Source organism: Felis catus, chromosome D2, assembly GCF_018350175.1.
Source record: "Felis catus isolate Fca126 chromosome D2, F.catus_Fca126_mat1.0, whole genome shotgun sequence".
NCBI lineage: Eukaryota > Metazoa > Chordata > Mammalia > Carnivora > Felidae > Felis > Felis catus.
In genome coordinates, this window is record NC_058378.1 from 18,900,035 (window position 1) to 18,922,370 (window position 22,336).

The window sequence follows — 22,336 nt, forward strand, 5'->3', positions numbered from 1 at the left end:
TAATCTTCAAGGGGCCCGGAACACAAGGGAGGTCATGGAGCAAACATGGACAAGATGGAGGGCTAAAGGTGGAATCAGTATTGTCCGTAGTCCCACAGAAACATTGTAATTAGTTGCTTCCGTGCAAGAAATAAGTATCCCCTGCTCCTACCACGGACGAAGAACTGTGCTATGGAGTGGACAGATTAGCACCTGCCCTCAAGGGGCTTCTGTTCAGAAGGAGGGATGAGGCAGATAAAAATTAATTACAAGAAGATAGCTAAATATCACAGAGGTGTCACCCTTACCGTGGTTCCTACCACTTTGTTTCCTGAGTGTTTGCACGAGTTACCACGTTTGATACTTTGACGGTCCTATAATTTAAATAAATACCTATCATCCCCTTTTCACAGAAGAGGAAATAAGACTAGGCAAGTTGTAATTCATTCAGCGTTGATGCCGTATACAAGAAAAAATTAGAGAAATAGCCAGATCATGGTGGGGGGGGGGGGAACCTTCAATATCATGCTGAAAATCTTAGTTTTCATCCTACATGTATGGAGAGCCATTGAAGGATGTATATATTCATAGGGGCAATTTAGAAAATAAGCAAAAAAGGACATTTTAATCACCTGAAATTTTACACGTGAAGATAAAATTTCACGTTAATGAGCTTAACGTTTTCTTGTCCGCCCTCCCAGGCTCATCTCTATGTGCAAGGCCTTCTCTGACCGCGGACCTGACTGCTTCTCAGGGAATAATCACAAGCTAAATAAACCATTATAGGCTAAACCCTTGCAAATACAGTTTTATAAATTAGGGCTCTATTTTGGGAAATCCATTTTATTCCATAAAAATGCCAAAGTGGCTAGAAAATAAAACAAATGTAAATGTTGTAAAACATTAAGTATATTAATGAAAGGAGTACAGGACAACTACCTTGTAAATGTTCCTTTGGGGGTGTTCTCCGTGATTTATACATCTGAGGCATCATGGTAATCTATTCATTCAACTCATTCGAGAAACATTGATCATCCTCTATTTTGTTAGGTCCTGTGCTAATAAAGGACCAGTGCCTCCCTCCTGAAACTAACCTGTGGGTCACCAAAGTGCAGCCTGCTGCCTGATTTGTACGGCCTGCAAGCTAAGGATGGTTTTTACAGTTTTAAATGGTTTTTTAAAAATCAAAAGAAAAAGATCTCATAACACATCAAAGTTCTCTGAAGTTCAAACTTCAGTGTCCGTAAAGAGCTTTATTGGACCACAGCCAACTTGTGAGCAGTTGCAACAGACCGTACGGCCTGCAAGCAGGTGCTCTCTGGCCCCTTGACAGTTTGCTGACTGCAGAACTAATGGAAACAATATGCGTGCTTCCCCGCTCGAAGGACTTGGAAAGCTGCAATGAAATTTAGCATTATCTCAAAAAAGTTCCACTGGCATTAGAGGGCAATTAAATGAATACCTTGGACACTGGCTGGGGCATGGATGATTTCCATGATGAGTTCTCCATTGTTTCCCTGCCTTTCCATTTTAATATTGTCACCATTATGTTGGTGATAATGGAAGTCTAACAATTCCGCCACAGTCACGGGATGTAGTTCTGGCTACTATCCTCTTGTTCATTGCAGTGATTACTACCACATAAATCAAAGTTTGGTCTTAACTGAAAGGGCAGTACTTTAGGAAGGGTGTACAGAAGGGAGGCACGTGTTGAGGTTGAGCATCTCACACTTGTACTTACATGTCTATACTTAGGAGGTACTTTATTTCAGTTAAAAAAAAATGGGCTCGTATTGGACATACTATTTTTTGACCAATCTGCTTTTTAAAATTTGATACTTTCCGGGGCGCCTGGGTGGCTCAGTTGGTTGGGCGTCCGACTTCAGCTCAGGTCACGATCTCGCGGTCCGTGGGTTCGAGCCCCGCATCGGGCTCTGGGCTGATGGCTCAGAGCCTGGAGCCTGCTTCCAATTCTGTGTCTCCCTCTCTCTCTGCCCCTCCCCCGTTCATGCTCTGTGAATCTCTGTCTCAAAAATAAATAAACGTTAAAAAAAAATTTAAATTTGATACTTTCCTATATCCTTTAAGTATTCATTACACATATCTACATGTAGTCTTTTTAACCATATAGAATTCTATAATGCAAATATACTATAAATCTATCATTGGGTATCCTTCTATATTCCTTGCTATTATAAACAATACTATCTTTGTTATGATGTGATTTGTTCAGATAAACTTCTAAAACTTCAGATAAATTTCTAATTGCCAAACTTAAGGAGCACATACAAGTTATAAGGCTTTTTGATAGATTGTCTGCTTAAAAGACTGTACTAACTTATAAAAATCTCACCAGAAGTGTATACATCAGCGCCTCTTCCCCCCGCAGCCTTTCAACATGAGCTCTTTTCATTTTTTAAAACCTTCCAGCTAATTCAACTGACAAATAATACTGATGGGTGGTTTGATTTACATTTCTTAATAATTACTAGTGAAGTTGAAGACCTTTTCATTGTTTTTGGTCATTTGTAGTCTTTGACTTAATGCTAGCTCATGCCCTTCGTACATTTCCATCTTTTCCTATTGGGGTAGCTTGCTTTCTCTTACTGATTTTCTTAAGGAGTATTATTTATTGGAAATGCTGGTTTTCAGCTTGTTTGCCCTCACTATGTTTGTGGTTTTTGACATCCACAAATATAGTCATATCTATATTATCTAATTCTCACAAGTGAGTACTATTCGTAATCTAATAAAGTCTCAAAAAGGTGACACAGATAGCAAATAGCAGAGGTGAGATTTGAAGCAAGTCCCATTGGATTCGAGTCTATGCACTCAATTACTACACCAGTCGTTATCAAAATGTCCCCAGACAGCAGCATCACCAACACCTGGAAACGTGTTAGAAATGTAAACACGCAACCCTTAGCCCAGACCTAGGACTCAGACGCTGTGGGTGGGCAGCAATGCGGCTTAACAAGCCCTCCAGGAGATGAAGCACCCTTGAGTGTGAGAGCCACCGCACTACGCTATGCCCTTCTTGATTTCCCCGTATGAGAGACTATACTATTTAAAATGAGGCCCAAAGTAAGGAAATGAATTTTTTTTAAATTAGGAAATGGCAGCCACTAGGAAAATGTCGCATCCTCGGTAGTGATAAAGAAGCACTCCGCTGCCCCAAGGCATAGTCCTGAGTATCTACTGTTTCACTCGCGGTCCCCACCATACACTGCGGGAGGCTGACATCCATGGACTGTATTCAGGAGCCACAGTGTACCAGCCTGTTGCAGTGGCGGGAAGTGTGAAGAATGACTCTAGGGTAGCGCTCTTATTTTTGACTTGGGTGATCGGCCAATTTTACCAAGTAGGGCAGAGGTGGTAGGAGAGGGGTCCAAAAGGAAAACAAGAATTTAGCAGGTGTATTGTGAGGAGTCTGCAGGACATGCAGGGCAAAGTGTTAGGAGCCCGCAGTTTTTGACCAAGATCCGGGATAGAGGTGGACTTGGGGTGTTACTAGCGTGGATGAGACAGTGCGGGGCTGAATGGGGAATGACAAACCTAGAGACCAACAAATACAACGCTAAGAGTGAAACCAGTGACAGCTTTTCGGTTTTTCTCCCTTCTCAGCGACAGACACTTTCCAGTTCCCCAAGAGGCTCAGAAAAGACCAGCGTGCAGAGAGGCTTTGCCTTCAGGCTGCTAGCGGGCCAGCCCCACCCACCGGAGTCGAGAAGGGCACCTGGCTTTCCAGCTTCACTTCTCCCGAGGCTAGAGACACCCGCCAGCTGCCTCCACACTAGTCATCCTCCACACTAGTCACCGCTGTGATCACGCCTCGCGGCGGGACACTACCCTCTGACGTCATTACGGCGCGCCCCCTTCCAAACCGCCCCCACCACGCCCCGCGCCTCGGCGCGGCCCTTTGACGTCTGACCGCGCGCTTTCCCCCGCCACCTCGACCACGCCCCGCGGCTCGGCGCCGTGCTTTTACGTCATCAGCGCGCGCCCTCCCGCTCCCGGGTGTTCAAGCTCGGCGCGCGAGCGGAGTTTCAGCCCCACAGGCGGAGTGTCTGTCGCCTCTCCTTTCCGTCATGTTCCCGGCCGTCTCCTCTCCGCGGACACCGGGGCCCGGGACTCGAAGGGGCCCGCTGGCCGGAGTCGGGCCGGGCTCCACGCCCCGGGCGACAAGCAGGAAAGGTCTATCCCTGGGGTCTGCAGTCAGCTCCCCGGCGCTCTTTTCGCCGGTCGGCCGGCGTAGCTCGCTGAGCTCGCGGTAGGTGATCGTCCCCGGTTGGGTCTGGCGAACAATAGGCTTACGGGCTTCAGTGGGTCTGATGGGGTAGTGTCTCCAGACGCCTTCGGAACGCGGAGGAGGGGGCGGGGAGGTAATGCCAAGGCTGGGGGAACTAGACCTTCGCCATCTTTGCGAGTAGTTACTTCAGCCTCAGTTTAATTCATCTCTTAAGCCTTCACTTTGCACTTTTCATGGAATTACCTCTGTGTAGAAGTGAACAAATTGGATTTCAGTCAGTGGTTACCTGCCTCCTTACTACCCCCGTCTTCCATTGTAAGTCCGTTGAAATGGCAATAATAGGCGACCTGAGCCTGCTTAAGGCCAAATGAATCAATACGAAAACCCTCGACGACGGTGGGAATGAGGATCTCCAATTCTGGAAAGTCATGTTATGCCTAACATAGTTACTGCTATTAATATCTGCTGACTGATAATTACATGACTTTTAGCAAGAGAAGTTATCTTTGCAGCTAAATTAATAGGGGAAAGTCTTTCCTAGCAGTGAGATAAGAATAGTAGTTTTGCTCCCAAATAAAAGTGTGGCACATCAGTCCACATCATTCCTTAAACCATACTCTGCATCCCCCTTTCATAATTAATCTAAAACTTTAGAAGGTAACATGTTTCTGAGTAGTTTCCTCCGAATTCATCTACGAAAAAAGAATTTTCCCTTGCAAGAAAAGTGTAATATTGGGTCTTGAGCTTATAGTTAAAATTTATCTATAGATGCTTGCAATACTTTAAAGGAGAAATGGTTTTTAATTTTTTTAAGTTTATTTTACTTACTTTGAGAGAGAGTGTGCACAGGAGGGACAGAGAGAGAGAGAATCCCAAGGCTCCACACTGTCATCTCGGAGCCCGATGTGGGGCTCAGACTCACCCACCATGAGATCATGACCTGAGAAGAAAAGAGGATTAGGTTGTTTAACCCACTGAGCCACCCGGGTGCTCCAAGGAGACATGATTTTTTTTTTTTTTTAACGTTTATTCATTTTTGAGACAGAGAGAGACAGAACATGAACGGGGGAGGGTCAGAGAGAGACAGAGGGAGACACAGAATCTGAAACAGGTTCCAGGCTCTGAGCGGTCAGCACAGAGCCGGATGCTGGGCTTGAACTCACAGACCGCGAGATCATGACCTGAGCCAAGCCGAAATCGGACGCTTAACCGACTGAGCCACCCAGGCGCCCGGAGACATGATTTTTAAAGAATTCACTGCATCTTGGACTTTTACATCTCGAAAGTGCTCTTCAAAGTGGTGATCTTGTCAGTGTTTTTTTTACTACCTTTGAGAAAAGTAAAGCTGTACTTTATATAATGCGTTTTGTTTCAAATCTCTTTTTACTTTCCAGTGATCATTTAAAGAAAAATCTTTGTTGTAATACTCTCAAGAAACAAAGCTCACTTAATCCTCATGATAAGAGATGGAATAAATTTTATACTGGTAACTTTACATTATTTTTTGAATGTTGACAAGGTGAAAAGATCTAATTTCTACACTGTATCTGCTCTTAACAGGTAACAGCAGATACTCATGACCCTATTTAATTTATAGTTATAGAAATCTGGTAGATTTCATGTAATCCTAGAGCTGATGAGGGCCAAATGGGTGAAGGGGAGCGAGAGGTACAGGCTTCCAGTTAGGAAATGGGTAAATAATGGTGATGAAAAGTACAGCCTAGGGAATATAGTCAACAGTACTGTAATAGGGTTGCGTGGTGACAGATGGTAACTGTCCTTGTGAGCATAGCATAGAGTTTCGAATCACCATGTTGTACATCTGAAACTAAAGTAACGTTGTGTGTCAGTTATACTTCAATTAAAAAAAATTCTAGGGGCACCTGGGTGGCTTAGGTGGTTAAGCATCTGACTTCGGCTCAGGTCACAATCTCATGGTCTGTGAGTTCAAGCCCTGCGTCAGGCTCTGTGCTGACAGCTCGGAGCTTGGAGCCTGCTTTGGATTCTGTGTCTCCCTCTCTCTCCGCTCTCCCCCACTTGTGCTCTGTCTCTCTCTCTCTCTCTTTCTCAAAAATAAATAAACATTAAAAAAAAAAATTCCAGAGCTGATGAGAGCTAAAAGATAATCTAATCCAATGTTTGTAAAACTTTTTGGCCACAGTGTAGGATAAATTCTAGTTTATATTCTATTTTATTTTTCAGAAATGTTAATTGAGACCCTCACAATGACCCACAATTTGGAAAATGGTGATCTAGTCCAACCTTTGTATTACATAACGAAGGATACAGTTATATAGAGTTTAAGTGAACGGAGCACCCATCTGATTACTAGAGCATAAGAGTCAGAAGCCAAATTTTCCTATATCCTGTCAGTCTTTTTTTAATGTAAAATATATTTACACAGTACACATGAGCCAGAGTGTTCTTTTACTGCTACAGCTCATTTTTTTTCTTGTTTATCAAAGATCTTTTCTTTATATGAAAATAGTACATAAAAGTAAGCATAACGGAAACTTTTAAATATGATGCAAGTTGTATGGTCTCTTTTCTTTAGAGGAACACCTACACGAGTACTGCCACACCACTGTGTAACTGAGTCTATGAACTATGATGTGAAAACATTTGGATCTTCTCTCCCTGTTAAAGTAATGGAAGCCCTAACGTTGGCTGAAGGTGAGTGTCATTTCCATTTGCCTATATTAGCAATTCAAAATGAAGCCTGTCCCTGGGTCCGAGATTGAAATTTGTGCTTTTTCTGGTATATACCTTCACTTAAATGGGGTAGAAACAGGTAACATTTGGTTTTCCATGAATTGCAAAATATAATAAATTTGAGAAGCAGAATGAGTCCATTTTTAGCACAGATTACTTCTTCAATGGTCGTAAACACTGCATAGGCAAAACTCAGTCCAATTTCAAAATTTGATTGCGAGTGTGAAGCTTAGCTTAAAAGACCACTCCGTCATGTTATGAGTATGGGTATAATAACGTTATTATAAGATCAAGTCTTACCTCCATTTCTGGATCCTTTGTAGTATCCCAGAGGCTATATGTACACATTTATGTTATCAGTGTAAAGTACCTTCAGAAGATTCTGTTGGCAGAGAATTAGAGTGGGAGTTTGGAAGATGCAGTCACGCAAGCGTCAGAAAGGCAACAGTAAGGGTAAGGGGTTGGGTGACTGGCAGAACAAAGTTCACAGCATCCTCCATGATCTGCCCAAGTCATTTTTATTTATGATTCAATTCTAGATTTCTGTGATTTTTTTGGAACAGTGTTTTTGAAACTGTAGGTAGTGACTGAAATCAGTTTAGTGGTTCATGGCCAGCACTTAAAAAAATTGAAAGCAAAACATCAGAGTGCATTTTATGTCATAATGTTACATAAGTTTTGTGTGTTTTACTTAAATTACATGTGAATGCATCATGATGTAAAATATATCTCATATTGTGAATGATGGTCAAATAAGTTTAAAGTACTCCATTCTAGAAGGAATATTTCTCATCAACTTGAACTATGTATCTTGCCTGTGAGTCCTTGGGAACCCAGGTACAGAGGTTTTCAGACAACTAAACTTCCACTGTAACCTCCATCATGTACTTTTCTTGTTTTAATTATATATATAACATGTATTATATTTTTCTTTAGTCCTCTAAAAATTTCAGCTCAAATAGTATTTAAACCTTTTAACATACTCCTGGTTCATGCCACCAGACTGTTAATAACAAATAGTACACAGCCTCAGAGGAGAGAGTCCCTCAAAATCAGGATGTGTAAACTTAAGGGTGTGTAAACTTGAAGAACTTTTCCGAATATGGAAACCTACCAAGTGCTGTGTGTTAAGTCAGGGACCTCACAGGTTTACCAGTAGAGTATTTGGAGCTGCTGTATTGCTTTCAGGAAATGAAAATATTGAACAGATACTCTAATTCAGCAAAAGCCCACACTTAGCCTAGGCATGATTTAGTATTTTAGCTTGTAGATTATTGATGCCTTTTATTTTGCCCTTCTACCCTGCTTTAGGCAAAGAGCAGAGCTCAAATTAATTAAGTTTCCAGGGCTAACACACTTAACTGAGGTTTACCACCACCAGTGCTTATGACAGCAATATACTAATTTAGTTTTGTCACTTACTATGGAATGCAACCCTTGATGTCTGCGTATAATGAAGTGACTTATCAAACTTTTAAAGAAGGTATTTGAAAGTCATGTTCTTTTGAAGGAATAATTTTTTTCTTGAAATTCTTTATATATTTAATGAGAGATTATTATTTGCATTTCTGTATCAAAATAAAATTATGAATGTTACTAAATATTGTAGAAAGCAAGATACTTGTTTATGGCCAATATTAAAAGATAGTAAACCTAAGGCCAAAATATACCTTTGCCTTCAGATACATTTCTTAAAGTGGTTATCAAAGTTAAATGGCTCTCTTGTTTTGGATATTAATAACTCTAACTCTTGAATTACTCAAGGGCATTTTTTTGATATGAATGAATCTTTTTTATCTGTGGTAATTACTTTTTTTTTTTTTTAATAAAGAATGTATCCATAAAGAAGATCTTGGTATAAGGAGTTTTAACAGTTTTTCTTTTCTGTTTCTTTTTTTTTTTTGTTATAGTTTTTCTTACTCGTTCTTTGAGGTTAAATATGTAAGTTATGTACTTTTTTTTTTTTAGTTGATGATCAGCTGACTGTTCACATAGATGAAGGTGGATGGGCTTGTCTGGTCTGCAAAGAGAAACTCATTATTTGGAAGATTGCTCTGTCACCTATTACTAAGGTAATGGCTCTTGAGAGAGCTAGAAGGAGAAGAGGAAATGATTACCAGTTGGCTCTTAATTTTTACTCTAAATTTTTAGAGTTGTTGGAGGACACAATCTGAATTTACTCATTAGATTTGCATTTTCGTAGTGGTATGAATTGCAGAGCGTACATTCACATTTTTATGTTGGGAAAAAAAAGTTTCTCCCCTTTCATAATTCTAAATTAGGATCCATGTTATTAAAATTTTTAGTGAGTGTTATGAATGCCATACCGGTCTGCCTAATGAATTTTAAGAATAAATGCTGCCCACATTAGCTAATGAACTGAGCTTATTTCTTTTTTTAATTTTTTCTTTTGAGAGAGAGAGTGAGGGAGAATCTTAAGCAGGCTCCATGCTGAGTGCGGAGCTCAATCCCACGTGACTGATGCTGGGCTCAATCCCATGACCCTGGTGTCATGATCTGCGCTGATATCAAGAGTTGGATGCCTAACTGACTGAGCCCTCCAGGCGCCCCTGAGGTTATATATTTCTAAGATAGGACTATGATTCACTGAATCTACTGAATGGTGTTTAATGGGAAAAAAATGATACCAGTTTTAGCAATTGCTAGTTTAACTTTCAGTTGTCAGTTTCTCACATGGGGTTATCATTTGCGTTTCTAGGAACTTATCCTCAGCAACCTATTTTCCTGTCTGTTCCAGATGAGGCATACTCTCTTACACCACTCACTGGTCACTGTTACTGGGCCATTGTTCTGTTGGACCTGGGGATTCTTGCTTACTTAAACTCTTCATGTCTGCTGGCCTCTGTACTTTTGCCTAGAAGATAGTATTTGTAGTTAAGAGCATAGGTGAGGGAAAGTTCTGGGGGCCATGAAGAGTTAGCAGAAGGAGCCTGATAATTTGGCTGAGGCTAAGAAATATTTTCTAGACACCTTGGTATAATTAATTGCTCTGTAGTCATGCTGATTTTAGATGTCAAATAAATCAAGACTAGACTGGGAAAATTCCATAGGAAGCCTACATACTTCTTTAAGGGAAGTATGACTTCTCTTAAGTCTTGCAGACTTTTTTTAGTCTAGAAAGATACTGGGCTAGTTGATGTTCAGAGTCTGGTCTAGCTCTTAAGTTTTTCTGATTCTGTATCTCTTAAAATAGTTTGCTTTAAAATGACTGAAGGGCCTGATGAAAACCTGATCAAAAGGATGTGAGAAAAAAGTACGTTTGTAGAATGGTATTTCCAGCAATGACTCAGATTCTGAAACGTACAGGGAAGGGAAATCGTGAATGCAAAGAATCGGATTTGATGTGAAAGATTTTTTTTTGTTTGGGTTTGTTCTTTAGTTATCTGTTTGCAAAGAGCTTCAGCTGCCACCAAGTGACTTCCACTGGAGTGCTGACTTGGTGGCTCTCTCTTATTCTGCTACCTCAGGTGAAGCACATTCTACTCAGGTAGGTGACTTAAATGCTTGATGTGTGTGTGTGCGTGTGTGTGTGTGTGTGTGTGTGTGTGTGTGTGTGTATTTTTTTTTTTTTTTAATTAAGGGAAGTTGTAACATTGGAGGAATTATCCAATCAACATTATCCAAGTTGATTCAGTGACATAACTGTAAAGCTACAGGAATCAAGATACTAGTATTGGCAAAGAGGTAGACACCTAAGGGCAACTGAACAGAATAGGGAGTGCAGATACAGATCAACAAAGAGGTGCCCCTTTGGTCTTTAACAGAGCTGCAGTAGCAATTCAGTGAAGTCAGGGTAGTCTTTGCAGTAAATGGTGCTGGGACCATTGGGCATCCTTATGCAAAAAACAAAACAAAAAAACACCTCATACCGTATACAAAGGTTAACTCAAAATGGATCATAGGTCTAGATGTAAAATGTTTAGAAGAAAACAGGAGAAAATCATCATGACGTGGCGTTAGACAAAGAGTTTTGGGAAATCACCGAAAGCATGATTCATAAAAGAAAAAAATAGATAAGTCGGACTTCATCAAAATTAGAAACTTGGTGTCAGAGACACTGACAAGAAAATGAAGAGACAAGCTACAGACTGGGAGAGAATCTTTCCAAGTTATATATCCAACAGAGGACTTATATCTAGAATGTAAAACAAACTCTGAAAGCTTAATAAAACAAACAACCCAGTTTAAAAACAGGGCACAGGACTTGAACAGACACTTTATCAAAGAGGATGTAAGGATGTCACAGAGATGTTCACATCATTAGTCATTAGAGAAATGCAAATCAAAACTAGAGTGAGGTATCACAGTACTACCTATTACAGTGGCTGAAATACAAAGTACTTGAACTGGCAAGTGCTGACAAGGATGTAGAGCAACTGGAAATTGTACGTTGCTGGTGGGAATGCAAAATGGTACAGCTACTTGACTTTCACTTTCTAGTAGTTAAAATACACTTGCTGTTTTGACCCAACAATTCCATTCTTGGCTGTTTACCTCAGAGAAATTAAAACTTACGTTTCCACAAAAAACAGTACATGAGTGTTACAGTATTCATATCACATTATTTATGATAGCCAAAGGTGGGAACAACCCAAAAGTCCGTTAGCGAGTGAATAATAAACGAATGGTTTCATCCATAGAATGGAATAGTACTCAGCAGTAAAAAGGAATGAACTCTTGATACAAGTGACAACCTGGATGTATCTCAGAGACATGCTGAGTGAGATCAACTAGTGCTTAAAGGCTACATTCTGTATGGTTTCATTTGCTGGACATTCTCAGAAAGATGAAACTATGATGATGGAAATAGTCGTTGCCAGGGTTAGGATAGGGGAAAGGTCTGATCATAAAGGGATAGATAGCACTAGGGAGTTTTGGGTGTTAATGGAACTGTGCTGTATTCTTATTGTGGTGGTAGTTACATGGATCTTTGCGTGTGTTAAAATTTATAGAACTGCACAACAAAAGGAAAAGAAAGTCAATTTTATAGTGTGATAATTTTTAAAATACAAAAAAAGAGGTGGTTTTTTTCCCCCTAATTTCTATTAAAAAATAAATTGCCCTGTGTTCTTTTTATCAGTGTCACCAAATTGCTAGCTTTAGGGTCCTTCTTTTTACTGTGATTGCTGAGTGTTATGATCTTGTTTCAAGGCTGTGGCTGTCATGGTTGCCACCAGAGAAGGATCCATCCGCTATTGGCCAAGCCTTGCCAGTGAAGACATCTACACAGAGACCTTCGTGGATTTAGGAGGTGATAAGACTTACAGTTTCCTAACAGCAGTGCAGGTATACAATAGATATTCTTTTATATGTATTGGAAAGCTGTAATTTGACTTGGAAGTGAGATGTGAACAACTAAAAATACAGGGTTTTGAATAGACCATACAGGCCAGAGAGGAATTCAGGAGCCAAGAGAAGAATGTAAGGGTCTAGGATTTGAACAGTTGGACAAAGGAAAGGCCTTCTCCTAGGACTCTGAAATACCAGTATCGGATAGTAGCCAGCGGTATTCATTTCTTTCAGAAGTATTTTCTGATGGTGACTTTGAAGCCCTTAGACGTTATGAAGTCTGGTTTGCTAAAATACACTCTGTAGGTCGACCAAAGAATAAAATGTGGTACTTGATTTGTTGAACCTGTAACGTGATGAACCTGTAATTTAAAAATCAGAATTCAGACACTCAATGAAAAAAACAGAATTGCAACTGAAGGTTTCCTATGTAGAATTAGTAGTATTATGTGAATGGATTCATAAGTAAATCATTTTAATAAAGTTTTCTTTTTTTATTCTTTTAAATCTGTTTTAAGGGAGATGCTAGATCATTTATCTCTGTATCAAAGCATTTTTTGTTAATGTTCTTCATCTTAGTTATAGAAGCTTACTTAACGAATTTCACAATATTTGTTCATAGGGAGAAAGTTTTATTTTGTCCTCATCGGGAAGCCAGCTGATTCGACTGATACCTGAAAGTTTAGGAAAGATTCATCAACATATCCTGCCTCAAGGACAAGGCATGCTTTCAGGAATTGGTCGGAAGGTTTCTTCTCTTTTGGGAATTTTATCTCCAAGTACTGATCTCATCGTAAGTTGATGAAATGACGTTTTATGAGCCTGTTTCTTCATGAAATCATTAAGTTGGAAGTTTCCTATGAAGTTGATATTGCCTCCGTATGAACACTAGTGTATATGAAATAAAACCTTTGATCTTTTCAATGATGCATATTTATTGTGATCAAATGAGATGCCATACTAACCCTCTCACACTGTAACTGTAATATTCTTAAATAAATCGTATGGATTCTTTTGAATCTTCGAATTAAAACTGTTTTGTAAAATTATAAATGTGCTTAAGGACCAGTTTTGCTTTTTAGACTTAACCAAAAGTGTGTTCACTCCCATTACTGCAGCTGTTTGTGTGGATGACTCAAATCTGGGTCTGTTGGTTGGGCTTGTGCCTCAGGCTCTGGACTAGTGAAGGGAGGCGGATGGGAGCTCACATTTATGGAGCATGTACCCTCTGCCGGGTGCTCTGTATTTGTTATCTCAAGTAACAATTACAATCACCTATGAGGTAGAGAGCTTTCTCCCCAGTTTGCCAATGAGAATACGGCCTCAGGGATGTCATGTAAACTGCCTGAGGTTATGGAACGACTCCGTGCCCAGGCACGTTAGAATGGAAAGCACATTTTCTTTCTACTGTGCTCTTTCCTTCTAATTTCAGGTTGCTCTCATCATCTGCTTTCTTGATGCTCTTTGAACCTAAAACCTGACCTGTCTGAAAACAAATGGCCCATATTCCTTTTTCTCTCCCATTTTCAAAACTTACTTCTCTTTTGACCTGTTTATTTCTGTCCATGACCCTGTTTTTTCAGTGACCCAGGTATAAACCTTGATTGTGTGTGTCTCTGTCTCCTTCTTACTTACCAGATACTGTAGATTTGACTTCGGTCATGTCTCATTTTCATCCCTGTCTTCTGCTTCCATTGTTATGCCCTAATCTATACTCTTGCTAAATTTCCCCTAAGCTCTTGGTGCCAGTTCCGTTCACTCACCGTCGGCCTCCTTACCCATTAGTGGCCAGAATCATGGTGACAAGAGAAATGGAGAAAATTAGGGCTTCAGCTCAAAACAGTTGTGTGTCCACCTTAAAAAAAAAAACACGTCTGTATTTCATAACCAAGTGTATACTTGAAAAGGCAAAATAATCTGCCTACATGTAACTAACTATACACATCCCTGCCACATTCACTTTCCTGTAACACAGCTCTTGAGTTCAAAAGCCATTGAGAATATCTCCCTTGCTTACTAGGTTTTCATATTCCCCACTCTGCCATGTGTCCCTCGTGTTTCATTTGAGCATTATTTCTACTTGTAACATTGAGCATTATTTCCAATGTAACAGGACTACTGGTTGCTCTTTGAAAGACCTTATAACTTTGCTAACTCCCAACTGTGCTCTTTGTGGGCTGTCTGCTTTTATATTTCTGCCTATGAAAATCTGACGTGGCTTTCAAGGTCCATTTTAAGATCACTCCTTTCTTTGAATCCTAAATGAAGAATTCTGCTAAGATTACTAATAGAATACTCACAAAATATATAAAATTTAGATTTCAGAAAAATAGTTCATTAACATCAGAACTAAAAAAAATCTATAAACTTAACCTTTTTCTTCTCTCCATACAGCTTTCAAGTGTCCTTTGGGATAGAGACAGAGCAAGTTTTTATAGCCTGACAAGTTCAAACATCAGTAAATGGGAATTAGATGATTCTTCAGAAAAACAAGCACATAGTTGGGATATAAACAGAGCTCTGAAGGAAAACATTACTGATGCTATTTGGGTAAGGAACAATAATATTCATTTCTGTAATTCACATTCATGGTTATATGAGAATGCTAGTTTCTCTCATTATTTAGATGACATTGCAATGCACTGTTTTTAGCCATCAGATAAACAAGAGAGGGCGCGTTCAATCTCTAGAAATGGTGGAACTCACTGATTTACCTAATAATTTTTAAAATGCATCCATTATTTTTATTTATTTAATAACTATTTGAACCGTTTAGTAGGTGCTGGGAATACAAAGTTGAAAAGAAATCCTCACACTCCAGGAACTTACGTTATTGATGTTTTCACGTAGGGATCCGAGAGTAACTACGAAGCTATTAAAGAAGGGGTCAACATTCGGTATTTGGATTTGAAGCAGAACTGGTAAGCAGTTACTTTGTCTCATAAAGAATATAGATCGTTGTTTGGGAAAATAATGTTTATTATAAAATGATGAGCAGTCTTGCTATCTGTTCTTCTAATGCTAATCCTTTCATACTGTTATACCTCACTCAATGATTTTATGTTCTTTATCTAGAGATGCTGGTTCATTTGACAAATGTAGGCAGTTCTCAGCCTTCAGCTGTGTGTTCTTATATTACTTGCCTTCCCTAGTTCAAGACTCATCTTTCCTGCTCTCATGGCTGGAGCTTCTCTTTCTTCGTGCTAAGAAATGCCCTCCCTGCTGCTGTGGGTGCTCCGTGCTGTCCTCCTTCTCTTCTCAGTGGAGATACCAGGCATACTTGTCCACATCTTTTGCTTTAGTAAGCCTGTGTTTGTGGCTGTATTGGAGAAAGGAAGGTGGGGTGAGGTTTTGTCTTGGCAATACATGTTAGAACTCAGAGTTTATAGTCCCAGTGAATTTCCTCTTAGAAACAAGGCTCTAAGTGGTGCTTAAGATCCCAGGTTAGTCTGATAAAGTTAATATATCCTGTCTTACTTAGTTTTAATACCAAAGGTCATATGGAACTTAAAAATCATTCGTAACATGGCTTCCATGAGAAAGTTCGTAATCAGTGCCCAATGTGTGACTTGGAATCCTTCAAAACACAACTTACCAGAAGTTAAGGGCAGTTTTTATGTGTTTTAGGGTAATTTAATTTAGTAGAACAAATTCTTATTTCTTGGAAGGATATTATAGTTTTGCTGTATAATTTTTCTCTCTCAGGCTCTTGAGAATGTCAGTAAGATCCTTCTTTATAGTTTCTGAAAACTTTATATAAACTATCAAAGAGGTATAAACAATAGTATATACTGAATTCTCATGTATGGTTTAATTAAATATAGTTTATCTGTTTTCCTTTATCTTTACCAGACTTTCAGAGATTTAGAACTACTGATAGGACACAACCCACGTGGGCATACGATGCAGACATTTTTCCACATACACTTCTCAGAATGGAGATGTGGGCTGAAAACAGAAAAGAGAAACATACTTAGGAATTGCTGTACTGGGCCAAACCCCAAGCTCCTTTCCCCCATTTTTGTCATGCTAACAAGATGCTTGTGTTTGCAAGACACGGCTCTTGTTCTCCTTCTGGACCCTCTAGAGATCCATATGGAGTATCCGTGTCTGCGTATGTTTCTTCATTTAAGAATAGTGTTTGTTGAGGCACCTGGGTGGCTCAGTCGGTTAAGTGTCTGACTTCGGCTCAGGTCATGATCTCACGGTTTGTGAGTTCAAGCCCCCTGTCGGGCTTTGTGCTGACAGCTCAGAGCCTGGAGCCTGCTTCGGATTCTGTGTCTCCCTCTCTCTGCCCCTCCCCCACTCACGCTCGCTCTCTTTTTCTCTCTCAAAAATAAATAAAAACATCAAAAAAACTTAAAAAAAAAAAAAAAAGAATAGTGTTTGCCTTCCCAATGCTTATGGATGCTCCTTGATCTGTTGCTCATTTTGGCCAGGTTTGCAACCAAGGCTTATATTTTCAGTGAGCAGGCTTATAAGTTCTTTTACTAGATTATTACTGACACAACTCAGATTTTATTTTATTTTATTTTATTTTAGTTTAGTTTAGTTTAGTTTAGTTTAGTTTAGTTTAGTTTATATTTTTTAAGCTAATTTATTTTTGAGAGAGAGGCACAAGTCGGGGAGGAGCAGAGAGAGAGGGAGACACAGAATCTGAAACAGGCTCCAGGCTCTGAGCTGTCAGCACAGAGCCCAGTGCGGGGCTCGAACTCACAAACCATGAGATCATGACCTGAGCCGAAGTCGGACCCTTAACTGATTGAGCCACCTAGGCTCCCCTCAGATAGCTTCATTTCATTTCATTTCATTTCATTTCATTTCATTTCATTTCATTTCATTCCATTCCATTCCATTCCATTCCATTCCATTCCATTCCATTCATTTTAATTTTTTTTTTAATGTTTATCTTTGAGAGAGAGAGAGAAAGACAGAGTGCGAGTGGGAGAGTAGCAGAGAGAAGGAGACACAGAATCAAAGCAGGCTCCAGGCCCTGAGCTGTCAGCCCAGAGCCCAACGTGGGGCTCAAACTCATGAACCGAACCACAAGATCATGATTTCAGCCAAAGTCGGACGCTTAACTGACTGAGCCACCCAGGCGCCCCTCAGATAGCTTCATTCTAGATATGAAGTTGGATTTTTCAACGTTTATTTATTTTTGGGACAGAGAGAGACAGAGCATGAACGGGGGAGGGGCAGAGAGAGAGGGAGACACAGAATCGGAAACAGGCTCCAGGCTCCGAGCCATCAGCCCAGAGCCTGACGCGGGGCTCGAACTCCCGGACCGCGAGATCGTGACCTGGCTGAAGTCGGACGCCTAACCGACTGCACCACCCAGGCGCCCCTGGATTTTTTAAATCATAAATGTATTATATATATACTCACATAAAAATTTGTTAAATTTTTACTGGTTTGCAAAATTTTCATTATCTATTGTTCTGTCATCTCTACTACCTAAAACAGCTTCATGTTTTTTAGAATGTGACAGTGTTTTTCTAAAGATGTCAAACCTGGCCTAGCACCACTCTCTAAGGAATTCTGTTAGATGTGTCTCCATGACTCGGTGGGCGCTCCTTATCACCCAATGATGTAGTCTTTATTTTATTTTTATTTATTTATTTTTTAATGTTAATTTTTAGAGAGGAGAGGTGGAGAGAGAGGGAGAGAGAGAATCCCAAGCAGGTTCCACACTGTCAGTGCAGAGCCCAACATGGGGCTCGAACTCATGAACTGTGAGATCATGACATGAGCAGAAACCAAGAGTTCGACACTTAACTGACTGAACCACTGAGGTGCCCTGATGCAGTCTTTAAAGTAACTTCAACGTAGAGTCTTATCATCCGTGTAACCAACTGTACCTCCGTCCTTGGTATTTTTAAGACTGCATTCTCCAGGAGCTCGCTCGGTTCCTTTTTCGTGTTGTGTTTTGGCAATACTTTTCATCTCTGACTTGTTTATTGTATAACTGAAAGTTTGTACTTCTTAGCCCGCTTTATTTCACCCATTCCCTCACCCACCTCCCTTCTGGGGAGTCTTCTTTTGTTTTTGTTCATTTGTTTTGTTTTTAAGATTCCACATGTAAGTGAAATTGTATGGTATTTGTCTTTCTGTGTCTGACTTATTTCACTTAGTATGATACCCTCTAGTTCCATTCATGTTGTCACAGATGGCAGGATCTCATTCTTTTTTATGGCTGGGTAATATTCCGTCTTCTTTATCCATTCATTTGTTAATGGGCACTGGGGTTGATTCCATATCTCAGCTGTTGTAAACAATGCTGAATTAAACATAGGGGTGGGGCGCCTAGGTGGCTCAGTCAGTTAAGCATCTGACTTTGGCTTAGGTCATGATCTCACGGTTCGTGGGTTCGAGCCCCACATCGGGCTCGCTGCTGTCAGCACAGAGCCTGCTTCAGATCCTTTGTCCTCCTTTCTCTCTGCCCCTCCCCTGCTTGCTCTCTCTCTCTCTCTCTCTCTCTGTCTCAAAATAAAATAAACATAGGGGTGCATATATTTTTTGAATTAGGGTTTCATTTTGTTTGGATAAATATGCAATAGTGGAATTACTGGATCATATAGTATTTCAATTTTTAATTTTTCAGGAAACTTCTATACTATTTTCCATAGTGGCTGCACCAGGTTTGCATTCCCACCAACAGAGTTTGAGGGCTCCTTTTTCTCCACATCCTCACCAACACTTGTTAATGCTTGTCTTTTTGATTTTAGCCATTCTGATAGGTGTAAGGTGTTATCTCATTGTGGTTTTGATATGCATTTCCCTGATGATTACTAATGTTGAGCATCTTTTTATATGGCTGTTGGCCATCTGTATGTCTTCTTTAGAAAAATGTCTATTCAGGGGCACTTGGGTGGCTCAGTTGGTTAAGCATCCAACTTTGGCTCACGTCATGATTTCATGGTTCGTGGGTTCGAGCCCTGTGTTGGGCTCTGTGCTGAAAGCTTGGAGCCTAGAGCCTGCTTCGGATTCTGTGTCTCCCTCTCTCTCTGCCTCTCTCCCTCCCACACTGTCTTCCTCAAAAATAAATAATAAACATTTAAAAAAATGTCTATTCAGGCCCTCTACCCATTTTTAAATTGGGTTTTTGGGTTTTTGGTGTTGAGTTGTATGTCTCCACATATTTTAGGTATTGACCCTTTATCCAATATATTATTTGCAAAATTCCATTCAGTGAGTTGCCTTTTTGTTTTGTTGATCATTTCTTTTATCATGCAAAAGCTTTTTATTTTGTTGTAGCCTCAATAACTTTATTTTGCTTTTGTTTCCCTTCCCTGAAGGGGCATACTCATAAATATGTTGCTAAAGCTGCTGCCCGAGAGATTACTGCCTGTGTTTTCTTTTAGGAGTTTTATGATTTCAGGTCTCACATTTGGGTCGTTAATCCATTAGTTCCTTTTTATGCGTAACATTCTTCTATGTCCTGTATTAGCTCTCCAGGTCATTACCCGTATGTTACAAATTTGGACCAATATTTTTAGATTTCTTTCAAGAGTCCAAGTAGAAGTGATAAAGGTTCAGGAATTGGGTGAAGAAAACAGTGGAAAAGGAGTAAGAGCCACGTTAGGACTGCTTGGTTTGGAGTGGTGTGTCACTGAGTCCCTGGCTCCCACTTTCTTGGTTTTTCCATTTGGTTCCCCACCCCCCTCCCCACCCTCCGTTTCTTTTTTTTAGTTGTCAGTAGAGGGCGCTTACCACCCTGTTAATATTTCTGAGACTTGAATGGAAGTGGCTAATAATTAACACTACTCAAAGTTCCGGAGGGGTTAAGGGTAGAGACCATTTAATTCTTTTTGAGGGCAACAATTTTGATAGACTTGAGAGGAACATAGAAGCTTTAAGAGAGAAAAAGGTTTGTCTTCACATGGAGATTTCTGTAACTGACTATTAAAAACAAAATGTTCTTCTGGACCAAAGTAAACTTCAAAGAACAGATTAGGCCAGGGTTTGGCAACCTTTTCTGTGAAGGGCCCCAGACTGGCTATTTTAGGCTTTGGGGGCCATTGTGGCCTTCACTGCAATTATTGTACTCAATCAGTGATAGCACAAAAGCATCCATGGACAGTATAGAAATAGGTGGACCTGGCTGTATTCCAGTAAAACTTCATTTATAAAAACTCACTTGGGCACAGTGAGGCTTGAGGGTTATGCTTTGCCAACCCCTGAATTTGATGATTTGATATATTTTTTAAATTTTTTTGTAATGTTTATTTTTGAGAGGGAGAGACAGCGTAAGTGGGGCAGGGGCAGAAGGAGAGGGAGACACAGAATCCGAAGCAGGCTCCAGGCTCTGAGCTGTCAGCACAAAGCCTGACACAGGGCTCGAACTCAAAGACCGCGAGATCATGACCTGAGCTGAAGTCGGACGCTTAACCGACTGACCCACCCAGATGCCCCAATTTGTTTTTTTAAGTCAGATTTATTGAGCTTATTTTATATACAGTAAAATTCACCCATTTTAGTGTATAATTCAATGAGTTTTGACAAATGCACACTCATTTGGGATACAATCAAGAAGAGTAGTTCCGTCACCCCAAAAATTCCTCCGTGCCCCTTTGTAATCAACCCCTCCTCTTCTTTCAGCCCCTGGCAACTATTGATGTGTTTTCAGTCCCTGGAGTTTTACCTTTTTCAGAATGCCATATAAGTGGGATTATATAGTATAGAGCCTTTTGAGACTGGCGTAATGCATTTGACATTCATTCAGTAGTTTCTTCCTTTTTACTGCTGAGTAGTGGCACACTGTGTAGAATTACCAGGGCTCATCAGTTCAGCAGCTGAAGGATCTTGAGCTTCCAGTTTTAGGCAGTTACGAATAAAGCTACTCTACCTATTGGCACACAGGTTTTTGTGTGAACTTAAGTTTCTGTTTGTCTTGGGTAAATGTCTAGGAGTGGGATTCCTAGGTCATATGGTCAATGTATATTTAACTATATGAGAAGACAAGCTGTTTTCCAAAGAGCTATAGATCTTTCTTTCTCATTGATTAGTGATGGGCTCCTGATTTTGGCAGCTGCATGGCACCCAGCGGACAATCCATGTCTCATCTATTACTCTCTGATAACAGTAGAAGATAATGGCCACCAAATGTCTGATGTAGTAACTGTAGAAGTCACTCAGTATAATCCACCTTTTCAGGTAAGATTTCTATCGTAAATTAAATTACAGATGATAGTAACATCAGAGTAACTCAACTCATTCGAGTTGTCTTAACCATTGCAGGGTCAAATCTTTTTAGGAGATTGATCTGCGGGGCTTGGAAATATTTTTAAATAGCCAGTGTTTAGGCATTGCATTTTATTTGCCATCTTAGATTCGTTCCTTTGCGCAACCTTAGCTAAATGAGAGTGGAAGCAGCTGACAGGAAGCAGTTGTTTAATATTGTAAGTATTGTTTAATAATGATACCTTAACAGGGGTGGCTCAGGTGGTTGAGCATCCGACTTCGGCTCAGGTTCATGGGTTTGAGCCCCGCGTCAGACTCTGTGCTGACAGCTCAGGGCCTGGAGCCTGCTTCAGATTCTGTGTCTCCCTCTCTCTCTCTCTCTGCCCCTCCCCCGCTCATGCTGTCTCTCTCTCAAAAATAAAGATTTAAAAAATTTAAAAAAACAATGATGTCTTAACTGTAAATTCATTTCATTTGACCTTACGTGGTATAGTATCAAATTTTGTTAAATTCTTATTCTTAATATGACTGTAACTAAATACTGTAAGGAAATCATTTAATTTGTTCTTTTATTCCAAATAAACCTCATAGTTCTGATTATGCAGGAAAAACATGCTCATTGTTAAGAGTTTTTAGGCAGTGCAAAAGAGGTATAAAGCAAACAATTTCAGAATGAAATCACAGGATACCCCTTTTAATGTTTTATTTATAAAATTACTTTTTTAATAACAGTATATATTTGCTGCTTTCATTTAATTAGGTCGTATTTCTATTTTTGCTTCTGACTTTATATATGAACAAATGAACTCTATTTTCTTGTGCTTGATATCTTCACAGTGAAGTAAGAACCTCAATGTTTACCGGGGATCATTTATAAAGTATTTGCCAATTCTAAATCAATAATAT

General features: G+C 39.9%; 1 protein-coding gene across 3 annotated transcripts in view; it reads left to right on the forward strand.

The window, feature by feature from the left end:
- The first annotated feature begins 3,963 nt into the window (after positions 1-3,963).
- NUP133 (nucleoporin 133) overlaps positions 3,964-22,336 on the forward strand; it is a 57,088-nt gene continuing 38,715 nt past the window's right edge. For all 3 annotated transcript variants that reach the window (XM_003993934.6, XM_019813113.3, XM_019813112.3), the window contains exons 1-9: positions 3,964-4,249; positions 6,783-6,901; positions 8,909-9,012; positions 10,341-10,448; positions 12,113-12,247; positions 12,873-13,043; positions 14,645-14,800; positions 15,101-15,171; positions 21,256-21,403. In XM_003993934.6, coding sequence (XP_003993983.2) covers positions 4,068-4,249; positions 6,783-6,901; positions 8,909-9,012; positions 10,341-10,448; positions 12,113-12,247; positions 12,873-13,043; positions 14,645-14,800; positions 15,101-15,171; positions 21,256-21,403 — 1,194 coding nt within the window. In that variant the 5' untranslated portion in view covers positions 3,964-4,067. The remainder of the gene's footprint in view (positions 4,250-6,782; positions 6,902-8,908; positions 9,013-10,340; positions 10,449-12,112; positions 12,248-12,872; positions 13,044-14,644; positions 14,801-15,100; positions 15,172-21,255; positions 21,404-22,336) is intronic.